The sequence below is a fragment of the Bidens hawaiensis genome, unplaced genomic scaffold, assembly GCF_021521415.1.
Source record: "Bidens hawaiensis isolate Kalapana, Puna unplaced genomic scaffold, B.hawaiensis_p1.1 tig00044218_1, whole genome shotgun sequence".
Taxonomy (NCBI): Eukaryota; Viridiplantae; Streptophyta; class Magnoliopsida; order Asterales; family Asteraceae; genus Bidens; species Bidens hawaiensis.
In genome coordinates this window covers 46,849-72,336 of record NW_027497854.1, presented here as the reverse complement: position 1 = coordinate 72,336, position 25,488 = coordinate 46,849, and the positions used below count along the sequence as shown (strand labels likewise).

Genomic DNA, 25,488 nt, shown 5'->3' with positions numbered 1-25,488 from the left:
ATTTAGGTTTGGAAGGAAATAATAATAATAATAATAATAATACACCAAGTTAGAAGTAGCAAATATACTGGTTTATCCCGCTAAAGTCTAAAGTGTGCAAATCACTTTAAGAACTAAACGACATACCAAAAATTGACCAAAGTTTGTGTTATACGATGTGAACGACACAATGTGTTTTCAAAGGATGTGTCGAACTGACAGTCTAATGGTCTCTTAATTCTAGTATGTTGATGATGAACTGTTGGTGTCTAGAATAACTTGGTTATGCTAGTAGATGCTTCCAACAATGGTAATTTAGTTACTGTTAGAATGTTGATCGCTTTAACTATTGATCATTCAGTTTCGATATGACAGTCAACTCTAATTGATAAACCACTTCCTGCTTATGTATTAATTCATTCTAAAGTATCACTTCATACTAGTCTTCCTACTAATCAAAATAACATGATGGCTGAAGCAGATGCCGAGGCTATCAACAACCAAACAATGAGACCTTGTGGGGACTCAACCACTTGATTCCCACCGTGCGTGCTTCTTTAGAAAAATATATAATAACACCACTTGATACATGCTGCAACATTCAATGAAAAATCAAAGTGAGTTGTATACGAAAAGAGCTTTGGCATGAGTATTGGTGTCCCCCCCCCCTTGCCCTACAGGATGGAGGTCCAATCTTCACGATAGAGTTTTAGAGGAACTTAACAGATATAGTTTATGAGCTGTGTATATCAATCTCCACAACTTAGGGAACAGCTACATCTATAAAATGCTCGAAATCCCTCTATATGTTGTTTTATAAACATAGAGACTAGGTAGAGAGCCGTTAAAAAAGATACTAGGTACTCAATAAAGAATTATGATAACCGCATAATATATTTTTCTTTGAACAACCAATTTAAATCACTGACGGACCACTGACCCAGCCGTATAATATACGTATATGTGTTTCTTAACAAATACGTCAAAGTCATAAATTAATTGAGGTAAACAGACGATGGAATTTAGAACGTCTATATTAATATTGCAATTGAGAGTTTGTGGCTTTGCCAATACTAGTTTTTACGTTACACATATGGAAAACATGATAGCCAAATCTCTCACAAACTTTAATTAAGTACTTAATAAAGCACTAATTAACTTTAATTCTTAATAAATTAATAATAATTGTTTTCAACAAATATCAAATTCCTGTCACAACGCGTGGGTTTAACATAACCTAGTTAAAACATAAATAACGCATACTTATTTCTCCTAGTTCTATAGTTCGAGTCACGTATCTATATTTAATGGACGGTTGGCACCTGTCTCGGTAATACTCATCCAGGTATTGAATGACTATGGATGATTCGAGATGCTATTGAAAATAAAAATAAAGAAGTATCTATGTTTAAATATCCCCCACTTATAGCCTAGTGCTACGAGGCTTGAGTTCTCTAGTGGAGACTCAAGTTCGAATCCCACTTGTGCCACTTTTGGGTGTATACTAGCAATTAATGATTTGAGCTAGGCCTTATGCAAAGGTTGTCAGTTTGAACCCTGAGCCAACCCCGAGTTTTCGTCCCACCATGTGTTACGTTAGAGAGTTTTGCTCCTATGGTCACAACGACTGTCAAGTGCCAGTCGGCGATATGTTTCCCGAGGGAATGCCCTAGCCAAATTCTGAAGTCAGCGTGCGCCCGGTTAAGAGATAACATAGTCGGGTCAGAGTGGAGCATCAGGGCGCTACAAATTTGAAGAGTGCGGTAGCCTAAATACTAGGGGTGCAAACGAGCCGAGCTGCTCGCAAGCTACTCGAGATCGGCTCGTTAAAAAACTCGATCGAGTCGAGCTTAATCGAGCCCGATCCCGAGCTCGAGCCTAAAAGCAATCTCGTTTAATAAACGAGCCCAAGCCCAAGCTTCACTTCACGAGCTCGAGCCTAAACGAGCCTGTCGTTTAAATAATTTTTTGAAATATATATTTAATAATTATTAATTAATATATATAATGTAATAAAAAAATAAATAAAATAACTAAATAATATATATTATTTTATACATAAAATTATAATAGCAGAAAAAATATATAAAAATACTTATAATATAAAAAATAATTAATAAATAGTAAACGAGCAGAACTCGAGCTTGAAAATCTACTAACGAGTCGAGCTTGAGCTTTGAAAATAGAGTTCGAAACGAGCCAAGCTCGAGCTCTGCATAAGTTAAACGAGCCGAGCTCGAGCCTAGTCAAGCTCAGGCTCGGCTCATTTACACCCTAGTAAATACAGAAAAGTCCTTGTTCTAAAAAAATCTATATTTAAATACTTTTACAAATAAAATAAAATAAAATAAAATCTCAGTGTAAATCTCGTGTTTGATTCTCCCGCTATTTCTCAGCCGAAAACCATCAACGCATTTTATACACTTTTCTTCATGAAACACAATAAACACGTGTTTTTTCTCTCTCAAACAACTAACTGCCTTTAATATAAAACCCCAAATCTCATATATCTTATCACATCACATCACATCACATCACATCACATATTCTCATCTCATTCTCTCTTCCTAACTAGCAATATTCCGATCAACCATGTACACGGCTAACAAATATTATTCCAGCACCGGCAAAAACAAGTCCACCTTTGCGATGACGTGTAACCGGTTGAGCTTGTTTCTAAAAGAGAAAGGCAGTTTAAAAGATAACGAAATCAATGCGAATTTCGACGTCAAAGGTATCGGTCTGAGTCGTGTTTTATTTTCTGGATTTGTAAACGAATAGAACGAACAAAACATTTTCGTTCGTTTAACTAAATGTACAAAATATTTTGTTCATGAACTTGCGGTTCGTTTACATAAATAAACCTGGCTATTTATTATTTTTTATAGGCCTGTAAACGAACCGAATGAACAAAACCTAACTATTTATTATTTTTTCTAGGCCTGTAAACAAGCCGAATGAACAAAACATGTGTTCATATTTGTTCATTTAATTAAATGAACTATTTCTTTTTTGTTCATGTTCAATAAATAAACATTCGGTTCGTTTAACAGGCATGAATTGGAGTATTTCGGAGTAATTTTTTTAGGCATGTAAACGAACCAAACAAGCAAAGCAAAACCTGAATATTCATTATTTTTTCTAGGCCTGTAAATGAAGTGAATGAACAAAATATGTGTTTGTATTTGTTCATTTAATTAAATGAACATGTTGAATAAACGAACATTCGGTTCGTTTACACGCATGAATTTGAGTGTTTCCCAGTAATTTTTTAGGCATGTAAATGAACCGAACAAGCAAAACATGACTATTTATTATTTTTTCAAGGCCTATAAACAAACCGAATGAACAAAACATGCGTTCAGTTTTGTTCATATAATTAAATGAACAAATATTTTTTGTTCATGTTGAATAAATGAACATTCGGTTCGTTTACAGGCATGAATTTGAGTATTTCTGAGTAATTTTTCTAAGCCTGTAAACAAAACGAATGAACAAAACATGTGTTCATTTTTGTTCATGTAATTAAATGAACAAATACTTTTTGTTCATGTTGAATAAACAAACATTCAGTTCGCTTACAGGCATGAATTTGAGTATTTCTGAGTAATGTTTTCTAAGCTTGTAAACGAACCGAACAAACAAAACATGTATTCATGTTAATTCGTTTAATTACATGTACAAAACTAAATAAGCAAACTTCTACCCGAAGAGTTTATAAACGATCAGTTTCTTTAGTTCATATACAGGCCTAATTTTTTCTCATCATAATAAGGATTTTACCAGATTTCGATCGAATTCAAATCCAAATAACTGAAAATCTCAAATAATCTAACATTTTTCACCTGATTCCGTTACAGGAAAACCAAATCTGTATTCTGCAACCGAGACGAACAAGACGACAGTTGATTTCTTAAGCAAAATTGAAAATCCGGTTAACACAACACCGAAATCCGTTACAGTGACTCGTCTACCTCAACTCGCTACCATAGACTTCCTCCATAAACCATCCGATTCAACACCGGAGTCTACCACAGCTCCAATGACTATTTTCTACAGAGGACAAGTGTTAGTGTTTGATGGTGTATCTGCTGATAAAGCGAGAGATATTATTTTAACCGCCAGCGGTTACCAGAACTCAAATTCTCCTTATGAAGCTTTCGAAATGAACTGTTTGGATTTGCCGATTGCGAGACGATCATCGCTTCATAAGTTTTTAGCGAAGAGGAAAGAGAGAGCGAGCGAAAGAGCTCCGTACCAGTTGCCGAATCGGTTAATGGCGGGTTCAAGTTTGAATCATAAGTTTGATCTGAATTTGTAGACATGATGTTGCAGAAGTCTGTTTGTAGTTAGTTCTAGTGTGCTTATTGATGGATGCTCATATTCATTCCACCTAATTTGAGTTCATATATTTTGTTTTCCTTTTGTTTGTTTTGAGTTCGCTCGTTTTAATTTCGCGGTAAGCCATTAGGTCTGCAAATCATCATTACCCAAGTTCGAGCACTGAGATATTGTTCCAAAACGTGTTGTTCCGGACATGCAAACCGGCCAAGGCCCATCACGTGAGAGGTAAATCAGCCTCACTCAGCGGCAAGTAGAGGTGCACAAACGGGGATTCTTAGGAACCAGAACCGGGTATAGTCAACAAAAGTCAAAACCGGGTCCTGATAGGAACCGGTGGGTATTTGACTGGGTTTTGACCGGTTCCATCGGGTTTTTTTCAGGTTTTGGGTACGGTACGACCGGGTATTGGCGGAACCGGTTCCACTGGGTCCAGGTCGGTTCCGGTTCCGGGTACAATTTCAAAGGGAAACCCAAAGCCCGGTCCATACCCGCTGGTAGGGTAGGGTCGGGTCCGGTTCCGGGTAGGAAACGCCGAGTCGGGTCCGGAACCGGGTGTTTTGTGCACCTCTAGCGGCAAGGCGATTGACGCTTAAGATCGTTTTCGAACCTACGACCTCTAGGTTATTGTTTCAATCTTACGTCCCTTTAACCAACTGAGCGGCTGGGACGAGCACTGAGGAGTCCAACCTTCCATATTAGTTTTAGCATTCCAAAGATTCAAACCCAAAATCTCCCTTCTTTGATTACCAGACCAGAGGCCTGATGGCTACTTGATTAGTGTTAGGCAACGCTTTTCGTGGCCGGAAGAGTGATAACGTGCTTAGCTTAATGACTGTTCTCTTGATATTTTTTAGATTCTTTTTTGGCTTTTACTTAAGATATTTAATAGACTTTTAAGTTTAAGAACTCAATTACTGTAGGACGTGAGACGTTACAAGTCACAAAGTACATAATTATGGCACATGTTTGATGTGTACTTTACTATGCTTCGAGAGACTTGACATGACTTGCCACATTTATATCTTAAAAGATCAATAAATTCTAGTAATGATAATTTTCAGTTACGGGTGTTAGTCGATCTCCAATAAGTTATTCGAGATCAATCCGTTTAAAGTTTGTATCGAACGAACTTAAAGTAGCTTGAGATTAAATTTGACTCATGTTAGACTTGTATAAATCTGTCATGTGTCATACGGTACCAGAGAAAAAAACTATGGACAAATATACAATATGTGGAACCGGAACCCGAACGACAATTCAAGATCTTTTTATTAGTACCCGTAAAGAAATAGTAGAGAATAAACACAAATAATATATGTTACGGTGGTTAATCTACTTTCTTCTACTATTTGGCCTAAAGGTACCAAAAAGTTCAATTATGCATGTCTTATATCATGTATTTATTTTTTATTATAACTTATTGACTTACTCTATTAATAACTAATAACTTACTCTGTTAATAACTACTAGATGCATGTTGCGTCATAGGTGTCTAACACATGCATTTTTTTAATTCAGAAATGCAAAAACACAATATAAAAAAAAGAATTCCATAAAAAACAACTAAAGAAAAAACAAAAAATCAGGCCCAAAGGTCGAATTTACACCCCACGAGTCGTAGCCCAACACGCTTACCACCACACCACATACATTTCTTGATTTAACATTCCTTTGCACGAATATATATATATATTGATATGTATATTAAATCGTTAGTGAGGAAAAAGAAGTTAGTGGACGCCATATGACATCTACCGATTGGTCAACCCTCATTTGTTCATTTACATTCGTGAATATTCATCTATGTTCATCAATTTACCTTCGTTTATGTTTTGTTCATTTACATTCGTTCATTCACATTAATATGTTGGATATCATTGAATCATGCGATGATGATTGCACTTAGACTAAACTTATTATCTATACCTTTCATTGGTCTTTCTTATGTATGTATTAATTTATGTATGACCATGTTCATTTAAACACCAACAAACAAAAAAAACGAACACAGACATATTCATCTACTTAACGAACAAACACGAACACAAAATTTTGGTTGTTTCTAAAATTTCATTCGACGTAGCCGAGGGACCATTAATGTCACATTACCAAAACCATTAGCTCATTTCGGCACGCGCTCTTTCTACTCATTTTATTATTATTATTATTATTATTATTATTATTATTTCTCATTTCATTTCTCTCTTGATCATTTTATTCTCCCCAAATTGAAACCCTAACCCCTACCACACAAATCCATCAATCGATCTCATAATAATCAACAATGCAAAATCCTTTGCAGGAACATATATATTAAATTGATAGTGAGAGAAAAAAAAGGTTAGACGATGCTAGTGATACCTACCGGTTGGTCAACCCCCATTCGTTCATTTGCATTCGCGAATGTTCATCCATTCCGCTCACTTATCTTTTCTTTATATTTATCCATTCACATTGCAGTTTAAATATACCGGATATTATTGAATCATGTAATGATTATTGTACTCAGAGTAAATTTATCGTTTGTACTTAATTATCGTTTGTTGTATATGTTCGTTTGTGTTAATGCATGTCTGACCATGCTCATTTAAAACACCAACAAACAAAAACAAACGAAAACAGACACATTCGTCTACCTAACGAATGAACACGAACACGAAATTTTGATTGTTTCGTTCGACATAGTCGAGGGACCATTAATGCCACATTACCAAACCCATTAACTCATTTCGGTACGCGCTCTTTCTCCTCATAATAATAATATTATTATTTCTCATTTCATTTCATTTCTCTCTCGATCATTTTCCCCAAATTGAAACCCTAACCCCCAAATTGAACCATACAAATCCATCAATCGATCTCACAACAATCAATAATGCAAAATCAACACCAGAGGCTCAAGCTACAACAACAACAAGCTTTGATGCAGCAAGCTCTCCTTCAACAGCAATCGCTCTATCATCCTGGCCTCTTAGCACCTCCACAGGTATTGACGCGTCAATTGTTTTGATTACGTAATGTATTCGCCAGTTTTTGTGTATATGTTTGTGAATTTGTGTCGTAATGTTATCATTTCGCGAGCTTAGGGTTAGGGATTTGAATTTGTTGATTGATTGTTTGATTGTGACCGTTGTGTCTGTCGTTTTGATTATTTGCGAGCTTAGGGTTTGATTTTGGTGGTTGATTGTCTGATTATGATCGCCGTGTCTGTAATTTAGGTCAGTTTCGATAAGTTTTATTGATAATAATTTTTGCTTATTTAGCTGTCAAATGTAACGTCGGGGTTCGTCTATCGTAATTGAATTTGACGATTTTGTTACTGTGCTTCTCAAGCCATAGGATTTTGATTATATTATTTTTCAAGTCGCACCATTTAAAATAGAGTTGTTTTTTTAATTGTTTACACGTTAATTTTGAAATACAAGATCTGTTTTGGATTTTGTTACTTGTTTTAAAATGTCAGTATTAAATTTCTAATAGTCTATATCATATCTGGTCATCAAAAATTTTTCATTAGGATTGTTGGGGCCTGGGGCAATGTTACTACCATTCATTTTTTATGGATATAATGTCTAATGCTTTTTAAGCTTTTGCTATTTAGTTTCATAGTTTAATGTTTTTTGAAAACCTTGTTCTCAAGTATTTCACTCTCTCGTTTGCTTCATAGTTTATTGGTTTCTTCTTTTAAAGATTTACCATTGTGAGTTTTTTTATGAGGGCATCACCAGTTCTGCATGGAAGTCAATAAATTCATCATTTTTTTTATGTATGCTTTCAAAATAGATGTGTACACAACAAAAGCATGCTGATGCTATTTTGTTTTGGAGAATACTCTTATTTAATAGTTAGCCTCAATGCCGTTTTTAGGTGTCTAAGAATTGTGAAATGTTTTTGTTAAGAACCGAGTCAGTTTGAACTTATTGTGAGTTCAGAGATGCATCAGTCCTTTAATGTGAAGCTAGTTTTGTCTTACTAGTCATTGCTGTTGGAGTCTTATATAGGAGATATGTGTGTACATTTGATTTTTTCTTGTCCTTTTACATGTTAAGCTTATATAGGAGATTTGTCTGTACATATATTTATTTTTTCTTGTTTTTTTTTACAAATTAAGCTTATATAGGAGATTTGTGTGTACATTTATTTTGTTGGTGTGCTTCTTTGGTGTCCGATGTCTAGTTTAGTAGTCGATACATCATACACTTTGCCTTTTTACCCGTTCTTTGCTGGGCTTGATTTACTCTGGTTAGTGGGGTTCTTTATCTTTTTTACTTTTAGTTTGTTATTTTTTAGTTTTTTTTTCTTTTTTTCACTTTTTTATTTTGCAGATTGAGCCAATCCCAAGTGGAAATCTGCCTCCCGGCTTTGATCCAAATACATGCCACAGTGTGTGAGTGGTTTACAGATGATATTTTCTAGTTTCTTTTTTCTTTTTCCTTTGCATGACAAAAGCCTTTATCTGCTTCTTAACCGTCTACGTGTTTGTTGATTTGACATATTTATAAGTTAGCTTTTTTCACTCTCCAATAGATACAATTACTGAGTTTTGTAGTTGTCGTATGCTAGGTGTCAAATGTAGGATGATTATTTATATTTATGAGTACTGGAAACTGGGAAATATTCTTTAGCTGAAGTTGTTTTTATTTTTATTTTCTTAAAACTGTTCTTTTACGTTTGATATATGACAGGTATGCGGGTAACATTCATATACAAGTGACTGAACCACTTCTTCAAGAGGTTTTTGCAAGTACTGGTCCTGTTGAAGGCTGCAAACTTATAAGAAAAGAGAAGGTAGCTATTTTTTATTAAACATATTGAAAGTTTCTTTTATCAAGTTACATGTTACTACCCTGATTATTACTTTTTTATTCTTTTTTTTATGTGCAGTCATCTTATGGATTCATTCACTATTTTGATCATAGATCAGCTGCACTTGCTATATTATCTCTAAATGGGAGGCATTTGTAAGTTTGTTTGAATAATTAAGGTTAACCAATCATATTAAGAGAGTTATGTACTTTGTTATCTTACTTCACAACATTTTTATCAATGTTATTTTCAGGTTTGGACAACCTATCAAAGTTAACTGGGCATATGCCAGTGGACAGAGGGAGGACACATCAGGTAGGTTTTATGTGGTGCTTATGCTTTTTTTGGACCCGGATAAATTTTGTACTTTCCATAGTTACTATTTTGATGGAAATTTGATGTCATGGCATTTTTATTTCTGATTTGCAGGTCACTACAACATATTTGTCGGTGATCTTAGCCCTGAGGTTACCGATGCCATGTTGTATGCATGCTTCTCTGTTTATTCTAGTTGCTCGTGAGTACATCTCTTTTTTCTCTCCTTACATACGCGCACATTACACACACATTATATAGCTCATGAACTTGTTTTTATGGCTGTTGCTCTATTTCAGGGACGCGAGGGTTATGTGGGATCAGAAAACTGGGCGTTCACGAGGTTTTGGGTTTGTTTCTTTCCGCAATCAACAGGTTTATACTTTTGATGACTTTTTTTTAAAGTAAACTTACTTATGGAGAAAATGGTGGCACAAATTTGACTTTTCTTAACACAGGCAGAGAGAGAAAAACTTTGGCAGTTTTTAACACGAACTTATAAATCGGTTGATTTGAATTGTAAAATGGGTCAAATACTTTTTTAGCTAAAATTGGAACAGATCAAATCGGTTGAAAAATGTCTCCATTTATAATGCATTGCATACAGCCTGATAAATCAGTTTATTCAAATATATAAATTATTTTGTAACAGTATATTTTTAATCACAACTACTGCTTGAATTATTCATACAAAAAGGGTGTTTTGTGGAGCAACAATGCCAGCTCATGTCAACCCTTACTTAAAACTTACATGTTTCAACCTGAATCTGTTTTGACTTGTTAGCTAGGAAAATGATCAAGAAGATAAAATTGTCATTCCCACTGTTTTCCATGCACGTTATCATATCATCTTTTAGCTAGAATCTTACATGGTTAATTTATGTTCAGGATGCGCAAAATGCTATAAATGACTTAACTGGTAAGAGTTTCGTTATAATATTATTTTTTATGTTTATTTCCAGAATATTAAAGAGCTTACAAAACCAGTATATGTAATATTCCATCATTATTTGTTCTTATCTTATCAGGGAAGTGGCTTGGCAGCAGGCAGATCCGCTGCAATTGGGCTACCAAAGGTGCTGGCACTGGTGATGAAAAACAGGCCTCGGACTCAAAAAATGTGGTGGAACTAACAAATGGGTCTTCAGGTATGCAGTAGAAATAAGAATTACAAAATCTGTCATTTTGATTATCACTTTATTAACATGTATATCTTATGTTTTTACAGAGGATAGTAAGGAACCCGTTAATAGTGATGCTCCTGAGAATAACCCACAGTACACTACTGTTTATGTTGGCAATCTTGCACCAGAAGTAAGCAATCATAATTCTTCAGTTAATATAGCTTATATTTTTTCAACTCATTTATTAATTGAATTATTTTATTTTTAGGTTACTCAGCTTGAACTCCATCGCCACTTTCATTCCCTTGCTGCTGGAATAATTGAGGAGGTTCGGGTTCAGCCCGACAAAGGGTTTGGTTTTGTAAGATACAATAATCATGCGGAAGCTGCTTTGGCTATTCAAATGGGAAATACCCAATCCATTCTTTACGGTAAACAAATAAAGGTGTGTACATCAAAAATTACTAAATGTTTAGTTTTTACCGTAGTCTTGTTTGATAGTGTATTGATATTTGAGTTTCTTTAATTTTTTTTGTACTAAATCTTAGATTTTTTTTCATTAAACAACCAAACATAAAGGCATAATATGCGGTTGGAGTTTTGTACATGTATATTTACAAACTGGCCTATCAAAGAGCATGCAAATGTTGAGGAAAAAATTAAACCTATTTCTCGGTGTTTTTTTTAAAGGAAAACCGGGGGGGGGGGGCTTAGGTTTTTGGGTTTGATGACGTCATGTGAGATGTAGAGGATCAAAAAGAACAAAAGTTGCACCATAAGATTAAATGGATGGTCAAGATTTAGTTCCCCAGTTTCCCACTTTTTTGGAGTTTCCTTTTGAGCCTGCCCCTTTGTCGTATTATAGGTGAAATTGAAACTTTGAGAAAAGAAACCTAAAGCCACGGGCCGACTTTTGATTTGGAAATTTACTATTCATCGAAACCATATTGTAGTGTATATAATTTGCAAGTTGCAACTATGTTGGATATTTGCATAGCCTGACTTATTTGTTTTGTATTCAATGCAGTGCTCATGGGGCAGTAAACCGACTCCACCAGGAACAACCTCAAACCCACTTCCACCACCCGTGCCTGCACCAATGCTGTCAACCGCTGACTTACTAGCATATGAGAGACAATTAGCAATAAGCAAGATGGGTGGGGTCCACGGGCTAATGCATGCTCAAGGGCAGTTTCCTCTCAAACCACCAATGGGTGGTATGAGTATGGGGGCTGCGGGAGCTAGCCAAGCTATTTATGATGGTTTCCCGAATGTTGCAGCCGCCCAACAACTCATGTATTATCAGTGAGTGAGTGATTACGTGGCGTTATTGCGTGCGTTGTTTCTGTTGTTTTTCTGAGTTTCTAGGAGGCTTTTATGATGTCTTTTTTTCTATGTTTTGTTCTTTTACTTTACTGTTTACCCCAATGTTGTCTTTATATGCTTGCCATGAGTATGGTTACATATGATGTATGTATGTTTTAATGTTACGTGTTTGTTCCGATAACAAGTGCCTGTGATTGTTGTTTGCTCCAAGGTTTATAGTTTCACCCATCTTCCAAATAAAACCGGTAAAATAATGAAATTTGAATTTCAATCCATTGAACTTACCTGAGTTTCATCCTGTTGTTTTGAGCGGTGTCAAAAAAGTTTGTTTTATTGCGCCTGTATAAATTACAGAAGTACTAAAATTTATTACTGTGATATTTGAAGATGAGACCGGTACCAAAATTTTTGGTTTGGTATCGGTTTTAAGGTAAAATTCTATAAATACCGGTACTGTACTGATACTGAAACTCAAAACTTCGGTACCGACAATATCCAATCGGTGCCGGTACTGAATTTGCTCATCCCTACTTTGAAGTTTGAACTCACGTTGAGTGCTCGTGTTCATCTTATTTCAGTACACAAACGCCTTTCGAGGTTTAAAAGCAACATGATTTTGGTAGTATGAGAAAGTACCAGAGATTGATTTTGGTAGTATGAGAAAGTACCAGAGATTTTGCCAAATAATCGCATAGTTTGGAAACACCAATCCTTAAGAAGCAGGTACTTCTAGGTGAAATCAGGTAAAAACGAGGTGGGTTTGTATGATTGGTCGTTTGGATTTGGGTAAATCTGTTAGTGTTAGGAAATAGGAACACCCTCTATACCCGAAGAGTTGATTTTGTTAGGAACATCCCTTCACCCAAAGAGTCGATGATTTACTTGACTTATTTCAGGTTGCTCTCGTATCAATAGATACGCCAATTTCGTATATTACTCTCACCTAAGAATACAACATAATGTCATACACGCCTTAATTGTTGTAAACTTGAGGCATTCAAACTCAAGTTAACTATTTTACTGATAGTTGATATTTGATAACGTCAAACTTTGACATAAATATGCAACTATCTAACCCACATTGTTTGTTATAACCAGGTTACCAGGCAACCAATCATATGTGTAGTTCGGACCGAATATCATATTCACTACAGCATACTATACTTTGAACTAACAATTATATGTATTAATACTGTACGAACGACTTATTATATTGCCTAAATCATTCACTAACCGGCGACTGTCAGTGGAAAGCCATGACACCAAATATGTTCTAAATATCATGAACAATTCATGTCCCAACTCCCACCATTGCACCATTATAAATACAACACAACAACCAGGTTTGATTTGTTAGCTTCTCATTAAGTTCTCTCAACAACACATATTTACTCTTAATTCTGTCACCATAATATATTATGGAAGTCATAATTTATGGAAGCAGTTATGTTTAATATTGTACTTGTGTGGTTTGTGATTAGTTAGTTTTAATCCATATGTCATGTCTTTTGCCATGAGAGGCCGGGGTTGACTCAAGAACATAAAGAAAACTAGAAAGAACTCAAGAGAGAAATAGAGAGAATATATAAGGAAGAAGTTTTTATTTCTTTCAAGGGATGTCATACAAAAAGCTAACCCCATAAAACAAAATACATGACGTAAGAATACATATAGACTAAAGTGATTAGGCTGTTAAATAGATGTTGGTTTAACACAAAATTACGTTTTAACTTGGAATTTAAAGTCACTCCAAAATCACCCGACAACCATCCTAATAATATTAATAATAATATTAACACGAGTTGATGTTTGGTGGAACGAAACAAGCCCAGCCGCCAAAGGGAGCAACATAATATAAGCTCATAACTACGGGTGCAAACGACAGGGGCAGACCTAGCATATAGTCAGGGGTAGCCTCCGCTATCCCTCAACTTTTCGTCGGCAGTACAAATTTTATATGTTTTGGCCGGTTTTCGTATTTCGCTACCCCTGAAAAAAATATAACATTACCCCTATTTGTTTAAAGCCCCACCAAATTAAAAGCCGAAACTAATTAAAGCCCAACAAAATTTAAGCACAAACTAAATAAAACCATTTGTTTGTTTTTCCTTTATGCTTAAACACTTGTTTTAGGTCAGAAATCAACATTCAATAAGCAAAGTTTCATTCAGTCGTGGCTTCCACCACACACTGCCCCAACCCCTTGCATGCCGCAACCGATTAACCAACGCTCGGTGCTCGTTCAGTCCATCACTCACTCGTCAACGATTTGAATTCTACTTGTTTAATTTAGGTATTCTTCCACTTAAAATTGTAATTGTTTATTTGTTTATATAAATTGTTAATCTGAAATTGTTTATGGGCAATTAAATGATTTTTTTAATAGTGAACTTCTTTTAATTTTTGTTGTCTTTAGGACTTGAACCCAAGACCTCCCCTCCAAACCCATATGTTTTAAAGGCTTTGCCTTTGGCAATAGAGCACCACCCCATTTGTAGCAATTGAATGATTGATTATGGTTTGTTGGATATTCGGATAATATTTGGAAATTGTAATTAGTTAGGAATTTAGGGCTTATGTGTAAATTGAAATTGATTATAGATTTATGGTTTAAATTTTATCCCTTCTAAAACTAGGGAACTTAGAAGATGAAACAACAAAGTCTTATTAGCAATCTTTTTAAACAAAAATTAAAGGAAAATGATGATATCGGTCCAAAGGCAAGTTAAAAAAAACTATTGTACAAAATATTGTAAAAAATTCGGTTATTTTACGAAATACGGTAAAAAAATTTCGCTTTCATTGTATAAAATACAGCAAAAAATTTTTTTGAACGTTACCCCTGAGATTATGGTCTAGATCCGCCACTACAAACGAGCCAAGCCCGAGTCCGACCAGGCTCGAGCTCGGCTTGTTTCGAGCTCTATTTCCAAAGCTTGAGCTCAGCTCGTGAGTAGATTTTCAAGCTCGAGCTCGGCTCGTTTACCATTTATAAATTATTTTTTTAAATAATATAATTATTTTCATATATATTTTGTTCCTATAAAATTATTATGTATAAAATAATATATATTATTTAGTTATTTTTATCTGTTTTTTTATAACATTATATTTATTAATAAACAATTATTAAATATATTTTTTAAAAAGTTATATAAATGATAAACTCGTTCAGGCTCGCGAGCCGGCTCGAACTCGATAAGTGAAGCATAGGCTCAGACTCGTTTATTAAACGAGCTTACCTTTAAATGCTCGAGCTCGGGCTCAATTAAGCTCGGGTCGATTGAGTTTTTTAACCGGGCAATATCAAGCACCTCAACTTCTTCTCATATCCCAAATCAAATTGGTCCCACAGCCACCGCACTATATAAACAACGAGCACCCTGTCTGCCCTCAAAGCAAAATCAACCAAGCTCATATAATAATAATAATAATAATAATAATAATAATAATACTGATTCAATTCAATGGGGGTTTCTTTCAAGGTCTCAAACAAAGGCACTCGATTTCGCCCCAAACCAAAACCTCAACCCCCTATACAACACCAGGCTCCTCAAATCCACAACAATCAATCCATTATTCTTCTTCCAAAACTATCGGTATCGTTTTTTTATGTCTAATTGTTGCGTAAATTGCTAAATCTCGTGCTCGTTTGTAGTTTCTGCTTTTTTATTGCTAAAATGAACCCTAATTCATTTCATATATATAATGCGTGACACATATATAATAACAATTAGCTTAGCTTAGCTGCATTTTTTTTTTGGTATTAGATGTTATAATATATATTACTTATGTTTTAGAAAATTATAAAAAAAGAAAGAATGATTGTTACATAGGTTTGAGTTTTTTTAAAACCGTTTGGTTCGGTTTAGGTTTTTGACTTTTTTTCGTTTTGCCATTTGATCTTGAAGTTTTAGGGCCAGAAAAAAATTGTGCCAACTCATTTACAGCCCTAATCATGAGCTTGAAAATGTGTAACACATATATAACAATGTAATGCACGGGTTTTAAAGCTAGTGTCTTATAAATTACTTAAGTTTATAAATGTAAAAGAAACATTGATAAATTCAGTTCGGTTTCGTTTTCTTTTCTGGTCATTGGTACATGCAAAACCAAATCCAAAGCCAAAGCCAAAGCGGAAGTTCGGTTTCTACGAAAATATAAAACCAAACCGTTTTTTTGTTTTGGTTATCGTTTTTTTTTTTTTGGTTTCATGCACACCCCTAACTCATTTGAACTGATTGCTTGCTGATACTATAGGTTGATGTCACTGAGAACAATAAAGACGAAGCTGAAATTTCAGGTATCTTTCTAAGGAACATTAACCCATACACTTCTGTTGTGGTTTCTTTATTTTTTGTTTATTAATCTTCACTTTTTTTTTTCAGACGCAGACATTTCTTTCTTTATAAACCTCTTTCCAGATGGATACTCGATTGGAATCCCCACCGAGGTTTGTTGTTACAAGTTACAACATCATGTTAGATCTCTGATTTACTTTTAAAGTCGCCAACTTTAATTTAAGTTAACTTGTTTGCACTCACTTCTAGAATCGAGTTAATCAGGCTGTACAAGATGATCCAAATTTTTTGCACCCGTATGATCGGATGTCAGAAAGCCTATTGTCGGTAAGAGTTTAGTTTCTTACTCATATCAGGAGGTGATGATTTTGATCCGTTTACTTAGGAATGAGTGTCTTTTTTATTATTTAGGCTGTGTTTTATCCAAAAGTGATCAAGAAACACCTTTACCTAAAAGGTAAATGGGTCAAACGGGCTAAAAGTGGGCCAGATTCTGTTATTAGGGATTTAGGGCATACAACCTCCTAAATCACATTTTTTTAATAGTTACTGTAGTAATTTTATTTTCTTCATATTTATGGTCAAACCAAAATTTTCTTTTATCACCTGTTTTGTTTTGTTTTTGTATTTGAAGGCAATTGAGCGTGGTCTGTTGCCTGCTGATTTCTTGGATGATATACCGTGCAAATTTATCAATGGAGCAGTTGCTTGCGCGGTAAGTAATCACATTAATTAGAACTTAGACTTCAAACATTATCATTTCTGATGTGGAAAACATTGCAGGTTAGAGATTACAGAAAATGTGGGGTTTCTGCAGATTCATTATCCCCTATTACTTCAAAAATACGTCTTAAAATGTCGTTGGAGAATGTGGTGAAAGATATGCCTCTGATTTCTAATAGTTCTTGGACTTATGGTGACTTAATGGTGAGCAATTATTGAATATAGTTATAACCATATGTAATTAATTATACATTATACAACAATCTTACTTTTAGTAAATTTGGGCTTTTAGGAAGTAGAGGCCCGTATACTGAAAGCCTTAAACCCGAAGCTTGATCTTGACCCGTCTCCCAATGTAGATAAACTCTGCAAACCTCCAACTTCCACAAATGTAAGTGTTATAAGCCTAATTATCTTGATGCGGTGGATAATTTCTTTATTTGTTATTTTAATCTGGTTTTAATGCAGTTGAACTTGAATATACGGGAACTTAGGCGGAAGAGGTTGAGGCAGATGTCGGGGTCAGACAATCCGGCCAACATGAAGAAAATTTGCATGGACCGAGGCCCAGAAAACTCAAATCCAGGCCCAATGGTTCAGCCACCTGATCTTGTTAACCAGACCATCCAAAACACAATTCCTGCATCGCCTTCATTATCTTATCAATCAAATTATCAAATAACTGCTGGAAACCCAAGGCCTATGCAGGATCGTGGATTAGGCTCGGTTCAAGACATGATGAATTCATATACTGATAATAGGAATTCGAATCTTGGTAAGAGGGAAAACCAAGATGGTCAACTGTCTCCTTTGACAGGGTTGACTAAAAGAGCTAGGTCAAACTCAATGGGTCTTAACGGAAATCAACAACCGCAAATGGATGTATTTGACTCGCTCATGCAGCAGCAACGGCATCAGTCAATCGGGAGAGCGGTTCAGTTACAGCTACCTACTAATACCGGAAAGTATCCGTTTGAAGGAAGTTTTAATCAGGATCCATTTACAACTGGTCAACCCGGAATCAGATACAATCTGAAACAAGAACCCGTTGACTCTGAGCAACACCAGAGGCTTAGTCAACAGTTTCAGAAACGAAAGTCAGCACAAAGTCCACGTGTATCTGGTGCGTTGCCTCAATCTCCACTGTCGTCAAAATCAGGGGAGTTTTCCAGTGGGTCTCATGGCGGACAGTACGGTGCGCCTGCGCCACTTGGATCATCCCGAAGGGACTAGTCAGCAGTGACTTCAGTTCTTGCTGCTGGTGGGCCCGGATCTTTGACTTCTAATGCTCAAATGGCAGCCAGGAGAACAAATTCTTCTGGTAACATTAGTGGGCCCCTTAATGCCACAAGTTCTCTTGCTGGAAAAGAATTTGAGAAAAGCATGCGTGATAAAATTTCAAAAATCGAAATGTTAACTCTTAGGTATAAATTTAAATATACAATACCTTTTCGTTACATAGTTTTAAGTTATCAATATTGTGTTTCATATGCTTAATTAATATATTTATGGTAGGTATAAATTGAACATGAAAAAGATTAAGGTTGACGAGTATAGAGATACAACAACATTTTCTACTCAACAATTGAATCATTTTCTCTCTAATGATCACAATAATGAAAACCCTAAAGATGAAGACTGCAAAACGCCTCTGTCTAAATCGCTTGTTGGTGGGAACATGAATGTTTGCAAGGCCAGAATTCTGGATATTATGCCGACTGAACGCGTACTCCAAGGTTAATAAAAAAAGATGAAAAGTTTACGTGAATGTTGACTTTGACTGATCGCTGACCATTGACTTTTCAGGAAATTCTCTTTTAGTTGTGCCCAGAATACGAAGAATGATACTGTCGGAAAAACAAGATGATGGCACTGTTGCAATGCTTTATGGAGAGTTAGATGATTATGATTACTCGGCAGTAGAAGAATTTCTTCCGACTCTTCCAAATACTGTCTGAGTTTTTATTTTTAATTAATTTATTTAATATATAATTATTTCTACTTGAATGTAGTAACTACTGTATTCGAGTATTTCTGACTTGTGATTTGAATTGGTGTTACAGCATGCTGCAGACTTATTTGCAGACCAGTTCTGCACATTGGTATGACCTTTAAAGTTAAATTTACTTAAAAGATTATATTTTTTCGGTTTATTTTGTATGAAAATTGAAATACGCTAATTATTTTTGGTGTATGCAGATATCCCGCGAAGGTTATCGTGTTGAAGGCGATTATATTCAACCAAAACGAACTAACATTAATGATAACAATGCATCTGCAATATCCCCCAATGCTGAAATCCCAGAATCAGTTTCGGGCCAGCCATCTAATGAAATTGCAAAACCGTCCGACACTGGACCAAGTAATAATGATAACGGATTAGTAAATTCATCAGGTGCAAGAATGCACCCACCTGCAAATTCTCAACCGCTGCAAGTGTCTCAGGGTGGCTTATTGTCGCCAGCATGGCCGATGCAACCGGATTCACAACAGTCGTTCCAGCAAAACCAACAAGTAGGCCATATGCTGCAAAGATCATCAGCCATGATGCACACATCCAATCCATTACCACATTTAAACGCAACGGGACAGAATTCAAACATCCAACAAGTAGGTCATATGTTAAATAAAGCGACCCCGCAACAGCTTCAAATGCTTCAACAACAGCAACCACAACAAATGCAGAGGAAAATGATCATGGGACTCGGGAATGTTGGAATCGGAGGTAATACCGGGAATAATATGGTTGGGCTTCAAGGTATGGGGAGCATTCATGGAATTTCGCCACCAATAACAGGGGCAATTTCGGGGATGGGAAATAATATGGGTCAGAGTCCGATTAGTGTGAGCCAGGCTTCGAATTTTAGTAATATAATAAGCCAGCAGCTTAGGTCTGGGATGATATCGCCAGCTCAGGCTGCTATTATGACTACAAGGCTTAGAATGGCACAGAACAGAAATATATTAGGTGGGCCCGGTGGGCAATCTGGTAATATCACCGGGTTGCTGGGAGCTAATCGGCAGGTGCATCCCGGGCCCAGTAACTACTTGATGCAGGGTCCCGCTATGAACCGAGCTAACACCGTGAACCCAATGCAACGGACCGCTATGGCCCCATCAAAAATGTTATCAGGCATGAATGCCTACGTGAATCAGCAACCGCAATTACCACAACAGCAGATGCAATTGCCACATCAGCAGCAAGAGTCAGCATCACCTTTACAGGCGGTTCTTTCGCCACCTCAGCAAGTGGGTTCACCATCAATGGGACTACCACAGCAACAACAGGATAGCCCCCAGCAAATGAGTCAACGAACCCCAATGAGCCCGCAGCTGAGCTCTGGAACCATGCAGCCACCAATGAGTGCAGGTAACCAAGAGGCTAATGGTCCTGCAAGCCCACAGTTGAGCTCGCAGACCATTGGGTCTGTCGGTAGTATGGTCAATTCGCCAATAGATATGCAGGGTGTCAATAAGAGTAGCTAGCCCGATTCATATGTTTTTTTTTCTCGTTATCTTGTATTTTCTAAACCGGTAGTGATGGGGGGTAGTTTTTGGGAGGACAAATGTACATATGTTAGAACCTGGGACAGTTTATGGTCTAATGCCCAATTATTAATTATCTATAATAATTACGGAAGTGATCGTGTCGTGACAAGCATAATCATGCTTTCATAATTCGACCCTTCGGAGATGTGTGGTCGTCGAACAAGAGATTTGCATTAATTTTTATGTAATTATTTATTTATTTTCTTAAATACATGACTACATTGGTCATTTTATTAAATTTAACTCTAAAAAACAAACATTCACTGTGGATCTAATGTGTAACTTTTGAGTAAACAGTTGAAACCAAAATATAAGGGTTGTAATTTATTATTCTATTATTGCATTTACTTCCCAAATGTTAAAGGCTGTTCAGTTTTTTAATATGAGATCTTCAGAAGGCTAACCATTGATAGATTTTAGCTCACAATATAAAGTATAAACTGTAAACAACCATTTATATTATCATCAGATGATACTTGATAACTTGGTTTAAAAAAGTGTGAGTCCCTCCATTTTGGTCCCAAAAGCCGAGGCACAAACCAGCCATTACTTATGTAACGCATGCATCTATAAACGATCAAACAAGTTTTATCCTAAACTCCATAATCTCGCGTTTGCTTTACACACATAAACCTATTTATCAAGTAATCCATCTCGAGTGTATTAATAACAAAACTAAATCCTAATCACCAATCAAAACCAGTAAGACAATAAGAAATTACTCCAAACATCTGCATTATATAATCATCAATTTGAGTAAACTGCGGTTTTCGTACACGTGGTTTGTCCAAATATGCAGTTTTAGTCTAATAATTTCAAATTTGCGATTTTCGCCCCTGTGGTTTCATTTCACTTGCAATTAAACCCGAATTCACTAATCCTGTTAAGTCTGGTCGTTAAACCCATCAGCCTGTCCTTCACGTGAGGGGCAGTTTTGTCATTTTTCTCCCAAATAAACCCCAGTCCTAATTTGCAAGCCCCTCACGTGAGGGACTGGGATGTACTTTGGGAAAAAATAGGACAAAACTGCCCCTCACGTGAAGGACAAGCTAATGGGTTTAACAACTAGACTTAACGAGATTAGTGAATTCAGGTTTCATTGCAAGTGAAATGAAACCAATGGAACGAAAATCACAAATTTGAAACTATTTGACTAAAACCGTAGATTTGGACAAACCAGAGGGACGAAAACCGCAGTTCACTCCATCAATTTTTACCAAACTCAACTTGATCAATGGCAAAAGTAACATCAAAAGTTCAGAACTAGATTTCTAAATTTTTAGATATTCAAATTTCAAACTATAACTAATATGCGTTCGTGTAATACGGATAGATAGCAGAGTTGATCCAAAACCTCCTGAAAACGAAACATTGTTTACACAACCAGCTCAGGTTGTGCCATCTCCAAGACTCGCCTGAACGTGAGACTAATTCGTGTTGACTCAGCTTTTGCTCGTTTAGGCACCGAATGAAGCCAGTCCCTTTGTGTATAGCCTCGCATAACCAGCAGTGACCCGTGCTTCAACTTAAAACAATGTTTCTCTTCATTAGTCGTCCTTCCTCGTTTGCTTCCCACTTCACCTAAACACGATACATCTGAGTGTTGTAATTATTCAACGTTAATATGAGCCAGAATACTAGTACTAGTTACAATAGGCAAATTTTTATATATACCGGCTTACAAACTCGAAAAATATCATATATGCCCATGCAAGACTAAAAATGTTAGATATGCCCTTACAAAGTAGTTAACATATCAAATATACACAATTTAGTATTAACAATTTGAAAACGACCATTTTACCCTTATTTTTTCTAAAATTTCATATAACTTCAAAAAAAAAAAAAAAAAAATCCTTATTTACCCATTTTTAGCTTACTCTTTTTTATCTTTTTTACTTAAACTTATTAGTTTTACTCATAAACAATAGTTTTCTCAAAATATCAGATTGCTTATCGCTCGATTATACCCAATTTATTATTAACCAATTTGAAAACGGCCATTTACCCTTATTTTCTAAAAATATCATACAACTTCAAAAAAAAAAAAGCAAAAACAAAAAAAAACTTATTTACCCATTTTTAGCTTAAACTTTTTTATCTTTTTAACTCAAACTTATTAGTTTTACTCATAAACAATAGTTTTCTCAAAATATCAGATTGCTTATTGCTCGATTATACCCAATTTATTATTAACCAATTTGAAAACAACCATTTACCCTTATTTTTTCTAAAATTTCATATAACTTCAAAAAACAAAAAACTTATGTACCCATTTTTAGCTTAAACTTGTTTATCTTTTTTAACTTAAACTTATTAGTTTTACTCATAGACAATAGTTTTCTCAAAATATCATATTGCTTATCGCTCAATTATCATGCGATAATAACCTGGTTCGATTATCTGATTCTAACTACCGATCCAATTGCTCGATCACGTGTCGTCGCGCGAACAAAAAAGGAGATACAACGGTTCGGTTCGCTTGCTTATCGTCGATGGCGACTAAAATCTAATTAAAAAAATAGGTTTTAAACATATATAATGAAAGGGGTAGAATAGTCATTTAAGAAAAATTCATTTAAGTTGGGTATATATATATGATATTTTTAGTTTTGGTTGGGTATATATGAAACTAATCCTTATAAGGAACAAGCAATAATAAAGGTTGTACCTTGAGTTTTCTTTTTCAAGAAAAAGTCACGCTCGCACCCGAAAGAAATGCAGGCAATTTCGGGAGTGGGTCCATAAAGCGTCTCGTTATCAGAATGCCAACCAACATAGTCATTGCCAACGGTGTATCTATTCAACAGTATGCTGTTAAAATGACTCCCAGGAATCGCTTTGTCTACCTAAAATCCAACATGTCTTAGTAATATCAAATCAAATCAAGCGAGGTTCGGGATTAGATACCTCGTCTAGAATCTCCTTCAAAGGCAGATGATCATCCCAAGAATACGCTTTTGGCGTATACCCACTGTAAACTAAATCCTTCAATCCTTTAGTTGCAAAGTAGCATACATCTCTTGGCTGAAAACAACCAATAACATCAAACACATAAAAGATGCAATGCCACATTGTTTTAGACTTTTAGGGGTGTAAACGAGCCAAGTTGCACGTGAGCTACTTGAGATCGGCTCGGAAAAAGCTCGAACTGAGCCGAGCTTAAACAAGCTCGAGCCTAAAAACAAGCTTGTTTCATAAATGAGCTGAGCTCGAGCTTCACTTATCTAGTTCAAGCAAGTTCTGGAGCCTAAACAAGCCTATTATATATATAATTTTTATTAATATATTTAATAGCTTTTATTATACATAAAAATAGTGACAAAAATAATAATATTATGTTATACATAAAATTACAACTAAAATGTATAGATAGAAATAATTATAAATGCATTATTAAAAAATAAATGAACCGAGCTCAGTCTCGGTTCGTTTACACCTCTACGACATTGTTTGATTAAACTTGAAAGCAATGAGAATACCTGAACATGAGCTTTACCGAAGACATGCACAGTGGGTCGGATCCACGGCAGTTTTTTGTCAAGATAATTGAAATAATCCCATGACTTTGTTAATGGTAGGAACTGAGGTGCGTACACTACCTCACTTCCGTTTCCTAAATCCGTCACGCTTCCTAAACTAAGATTATCATTACCATCAGCGTTACTGTCACTGGTAAGGCTTGCGGTTTCGAAAAGTGTTGTTAACTTCATTTGTCTCATCTGACCAATGTTTCTTAGAAGATAACAAGGTTCTGAATATCTCCACTTCCTATAATGATATGAAAAATTATCAGATTATATTATCTCTAAACTAACATATTTATAATAGCAGATGCTCAGTAGAGCTTAAGGTTAAACATTAAAACAGTTTTAGTCAATGTTGCAAAAGTCGCTAGGTGGACCCTAGGCGGTCGACTGGGGAGTTGGGAGTAGTCGGAGTACTCGGGGAGTACTCGGACATGGTAATTATAATGAAAATTAATTTTTGAGCATTATATATTTGTCAAAATAAGGATAATTCACGTCAAAAGGGTACTCAACTGACTCAGCAACTTTGAGTGACTTTTAACTGACTTTTAGGGAACCCTAGCCCGCCTAGCCCGACTTTTTGTCCAACTTTTTACCGACTAGTCCGACTTTTGACCGACTTTGACCGCCTCCGACTAATCCAAGCCGACTTGGAAAAAGTCTCCAAGGTAGGGGTCTGAGGACCGTCTAGTCATCGACTAGTTGGCCTTGGAATCCGACTTTTACAACACTGGTTTTAGTTTACATGAGATTCAATTCAATACAACTCTAGATATGTTATGTATTAGGGTTGCAAACAAGCTCAGCTACTTGAGCGCGGATCGATAAAAAGCTCAGAACGACAAACGATAAATTAGAGAAAAGAAAATATAAATGTCCAAAATACGCTAGAGGTGTAAACGAGCCAAGTCCGAACTCAACTAGCTCGACCTTCGCTCGTTTTGGCTTATGAGAACTTGAGATCGAGCTCGGCTCGTTTGCTATTTGTTAATTCAAATATATACGTTTTTAATTAATTTTATACATTTTAAGTAGGAATGCTAACGAGCTTGAGCTGAACGGCCGAACCAGAGCTTGGCTCGTTTAACTTACACAGAGCTCAAGCTCGTTTCGATCTCTATTTCTAAAGCTTAAGCTCATCTCATTTACTATTTATTAATTTTTTTATACATATATTTTATTCAATTATATTATATATATATATATATATATATATATATATATTATTTGGTTAACTTTTCAGAACATTCTATATTAATTTAATTAATTAATTAATAATAATAATTATTATTATTATATATATAACAAAAATCTAATGTCGAGTAGCTCAGGAGCAGCTCGAGCTAGGGCTTGTTTAAGCTCAGCTCGATCGAGCTTTTTCACAATCCGATGTCGAGTAGCTCGGCTCATTTACACCCCTAATTTAAGAAAAAGCTTAACCGAGCCTAAGTTCAGCCCAAGCTCGTTTAGTACCTTAAACAAGACAAAGCT

At 35.6% G+C, this 25,488-nt stretch overlaps 3 protein-coding genes and 1 pseudogene across 4 annotated transcripts; 3 read left to right on the top strand and 1 right to left on the bottom strand.

Annotated features, from left to right (window-relative positions):
* The first annotated feature begins 2,560 nt into the window (after positions 1–2,560).
* LOC143594811 (protein TIFY 10A-like) lies at positions 2,561–4,300 on the top strand. Its single transcript, XM_077074031.1, has 2 exons — positions 2,561–2,713; positions 3,840–4,300. The coding sequence occupies exons 1-2, from the start codon at positions 2,572–2,574 to the stop codon at positions 4,298–4,300; spliced, it is 603 nt and encodes a 200-aa protein (XP_076930146.1). The 5' UTR covers positions 2,561–2,571.
* Positions 4,301–7,116: 2,816 nt separating this feature from the next.
* Positions 7,117–11,997, top strand: LOC143594810 (oligouridylate-binding protein 1B-like). Its single transcript, XM_077074030.1, has 12 exons — positions 7,117–7,309; positions 8,649–8,710; positions 9,009–9,111; positions 9,208–9,284; positions 9,383–9,444; positions 9,559–9,646; positions 9,744–9,819; positions 10,333–10,363; positions 10,473–10,592; positions 10,673–10,758; positions 10,837–11,013; positions 11,596–11,997. The coding sequence occupies exons 1-12, from the start codon at positions 7,199–7,201 to the stop codon at positions 11,875–11,877; spliced, it is 1,275 nt and encodes a 424-aa protein (XP_076930145.1). The 5' UTR covers positions 7,117–7,198; the 3' UTR covers positions 11,878–11,997.
* Positions 11,998–15,361: 3,364 nt separating this feature from the next.
* Positions 15,362–20,404, top strand: LOC143594809 (protein PHYTOCHROME-DEPENDENT LATE-FLOWERING-like; annotated as a pseudogene). Its single transcript, XR_013146407.1, has 12 exons — positions 15,362–15,493; positions 16,155–16,197; positions 16,283–16,347; positions 16,445–16,522; positions 16,830–16,910; positions 16,979–17,122; positions 17,211–17,309; positions 17,387–18,342; positions 18,434–18,654; positions 18,725–18,870; positions 18,982–19,020; positions 19,118–20,404. The product of XR_013146407.1 is annotated as a protein PHYTOCHROME-DEPENDENT LATE-FLOWERING-like (transcript).
* Positions 20,405–21,805: 1,401 nt separating this feature from the next.
* On the bottom strand, positions 21,806–24,216 carry LOC143594808 (DNA oxidative demethylase ALKBH2). Its single transcript, XM_077074029.1, has 4 exons — positions 23,950–24,216; positions 23,378–23,494; positions 23,139–23,316; positions 21,806–22,048 (listed from the first exon to the last, which is right to left on the bottom strand). Exons 1-4 carry the CDS (start codon positions 24,187–24,189, stop codon positions 21,843–21,845), a joined length of 741 nt encoding a protein of 246 aa, XP_076930144.1. The 5' UTR covers positions 24,190–24,216; the 3' UTR covers positions 21,806–21,842.
* Positions 24,217–25,488: the final 1,272 nt, after the last annotated feature.

Excerpts from the sequence above, each read along its gene's own strand:
- LOC143594811 (XM_077074031.1), top strand. The coding sequence starts at position 2,572 with ATGTACACGGCTAACAAATATTATTCCAGCACCGGCAAAAACAAGTCC. Across the intron at positions 2,714-3,839 it reads TGCGAATTTCGACGTCAAAG|GAAAACCAAATCTGTATTCT; the intron begins GTATCGGTCTGA and ends ATTCCGTTACAG.
- LOC143594810 (XM_077074030.1), top strand. The coding sequence starts at position 7,199 with ATGCAAAATCAACACCAGAGGCTCAAGCTACAACAACAACAAGCTTTG. Across the intron at positions 10,364-10,472 it reads TGCTATAAATGACTTAACTG|GGAAGTGGCTTGGCAGCAGG; the intron begins GTAAGAGTTTCG and ends TTATCTTATCAG. Across the intron at positions 10,593-10,672 it reads ACTAACAAATGGGTCTTCAG|AGGATAGTAAGGAACCCGTT; the intron begins GTATGCAGTAGA and ends ATGTTTTTACAG.
- LOC143594808 (XM_077074029.1), bottom strand. The coding sequence starts at position 24,189 with ATGAGACAAATGAAGTTAACAACACTTTTCGAAACCGCAAGCCTTACC. Across the intron at positions 23,317-23,377 it reads TGAAGGAGATTCTAGACGAG|GTAGACAAAGCGATTCCTGG; the intron begins GTATCTAATCCC and ends GTTGGATTTTAG. Across the intron at positions 22,049-23,138 it reads CTTGAAAAAGAAAACTCAAG|GTGAAGTGGGAAGCAAACGA; the intron begins GTACAACCTTTA and ends TATCGTGTTTAG.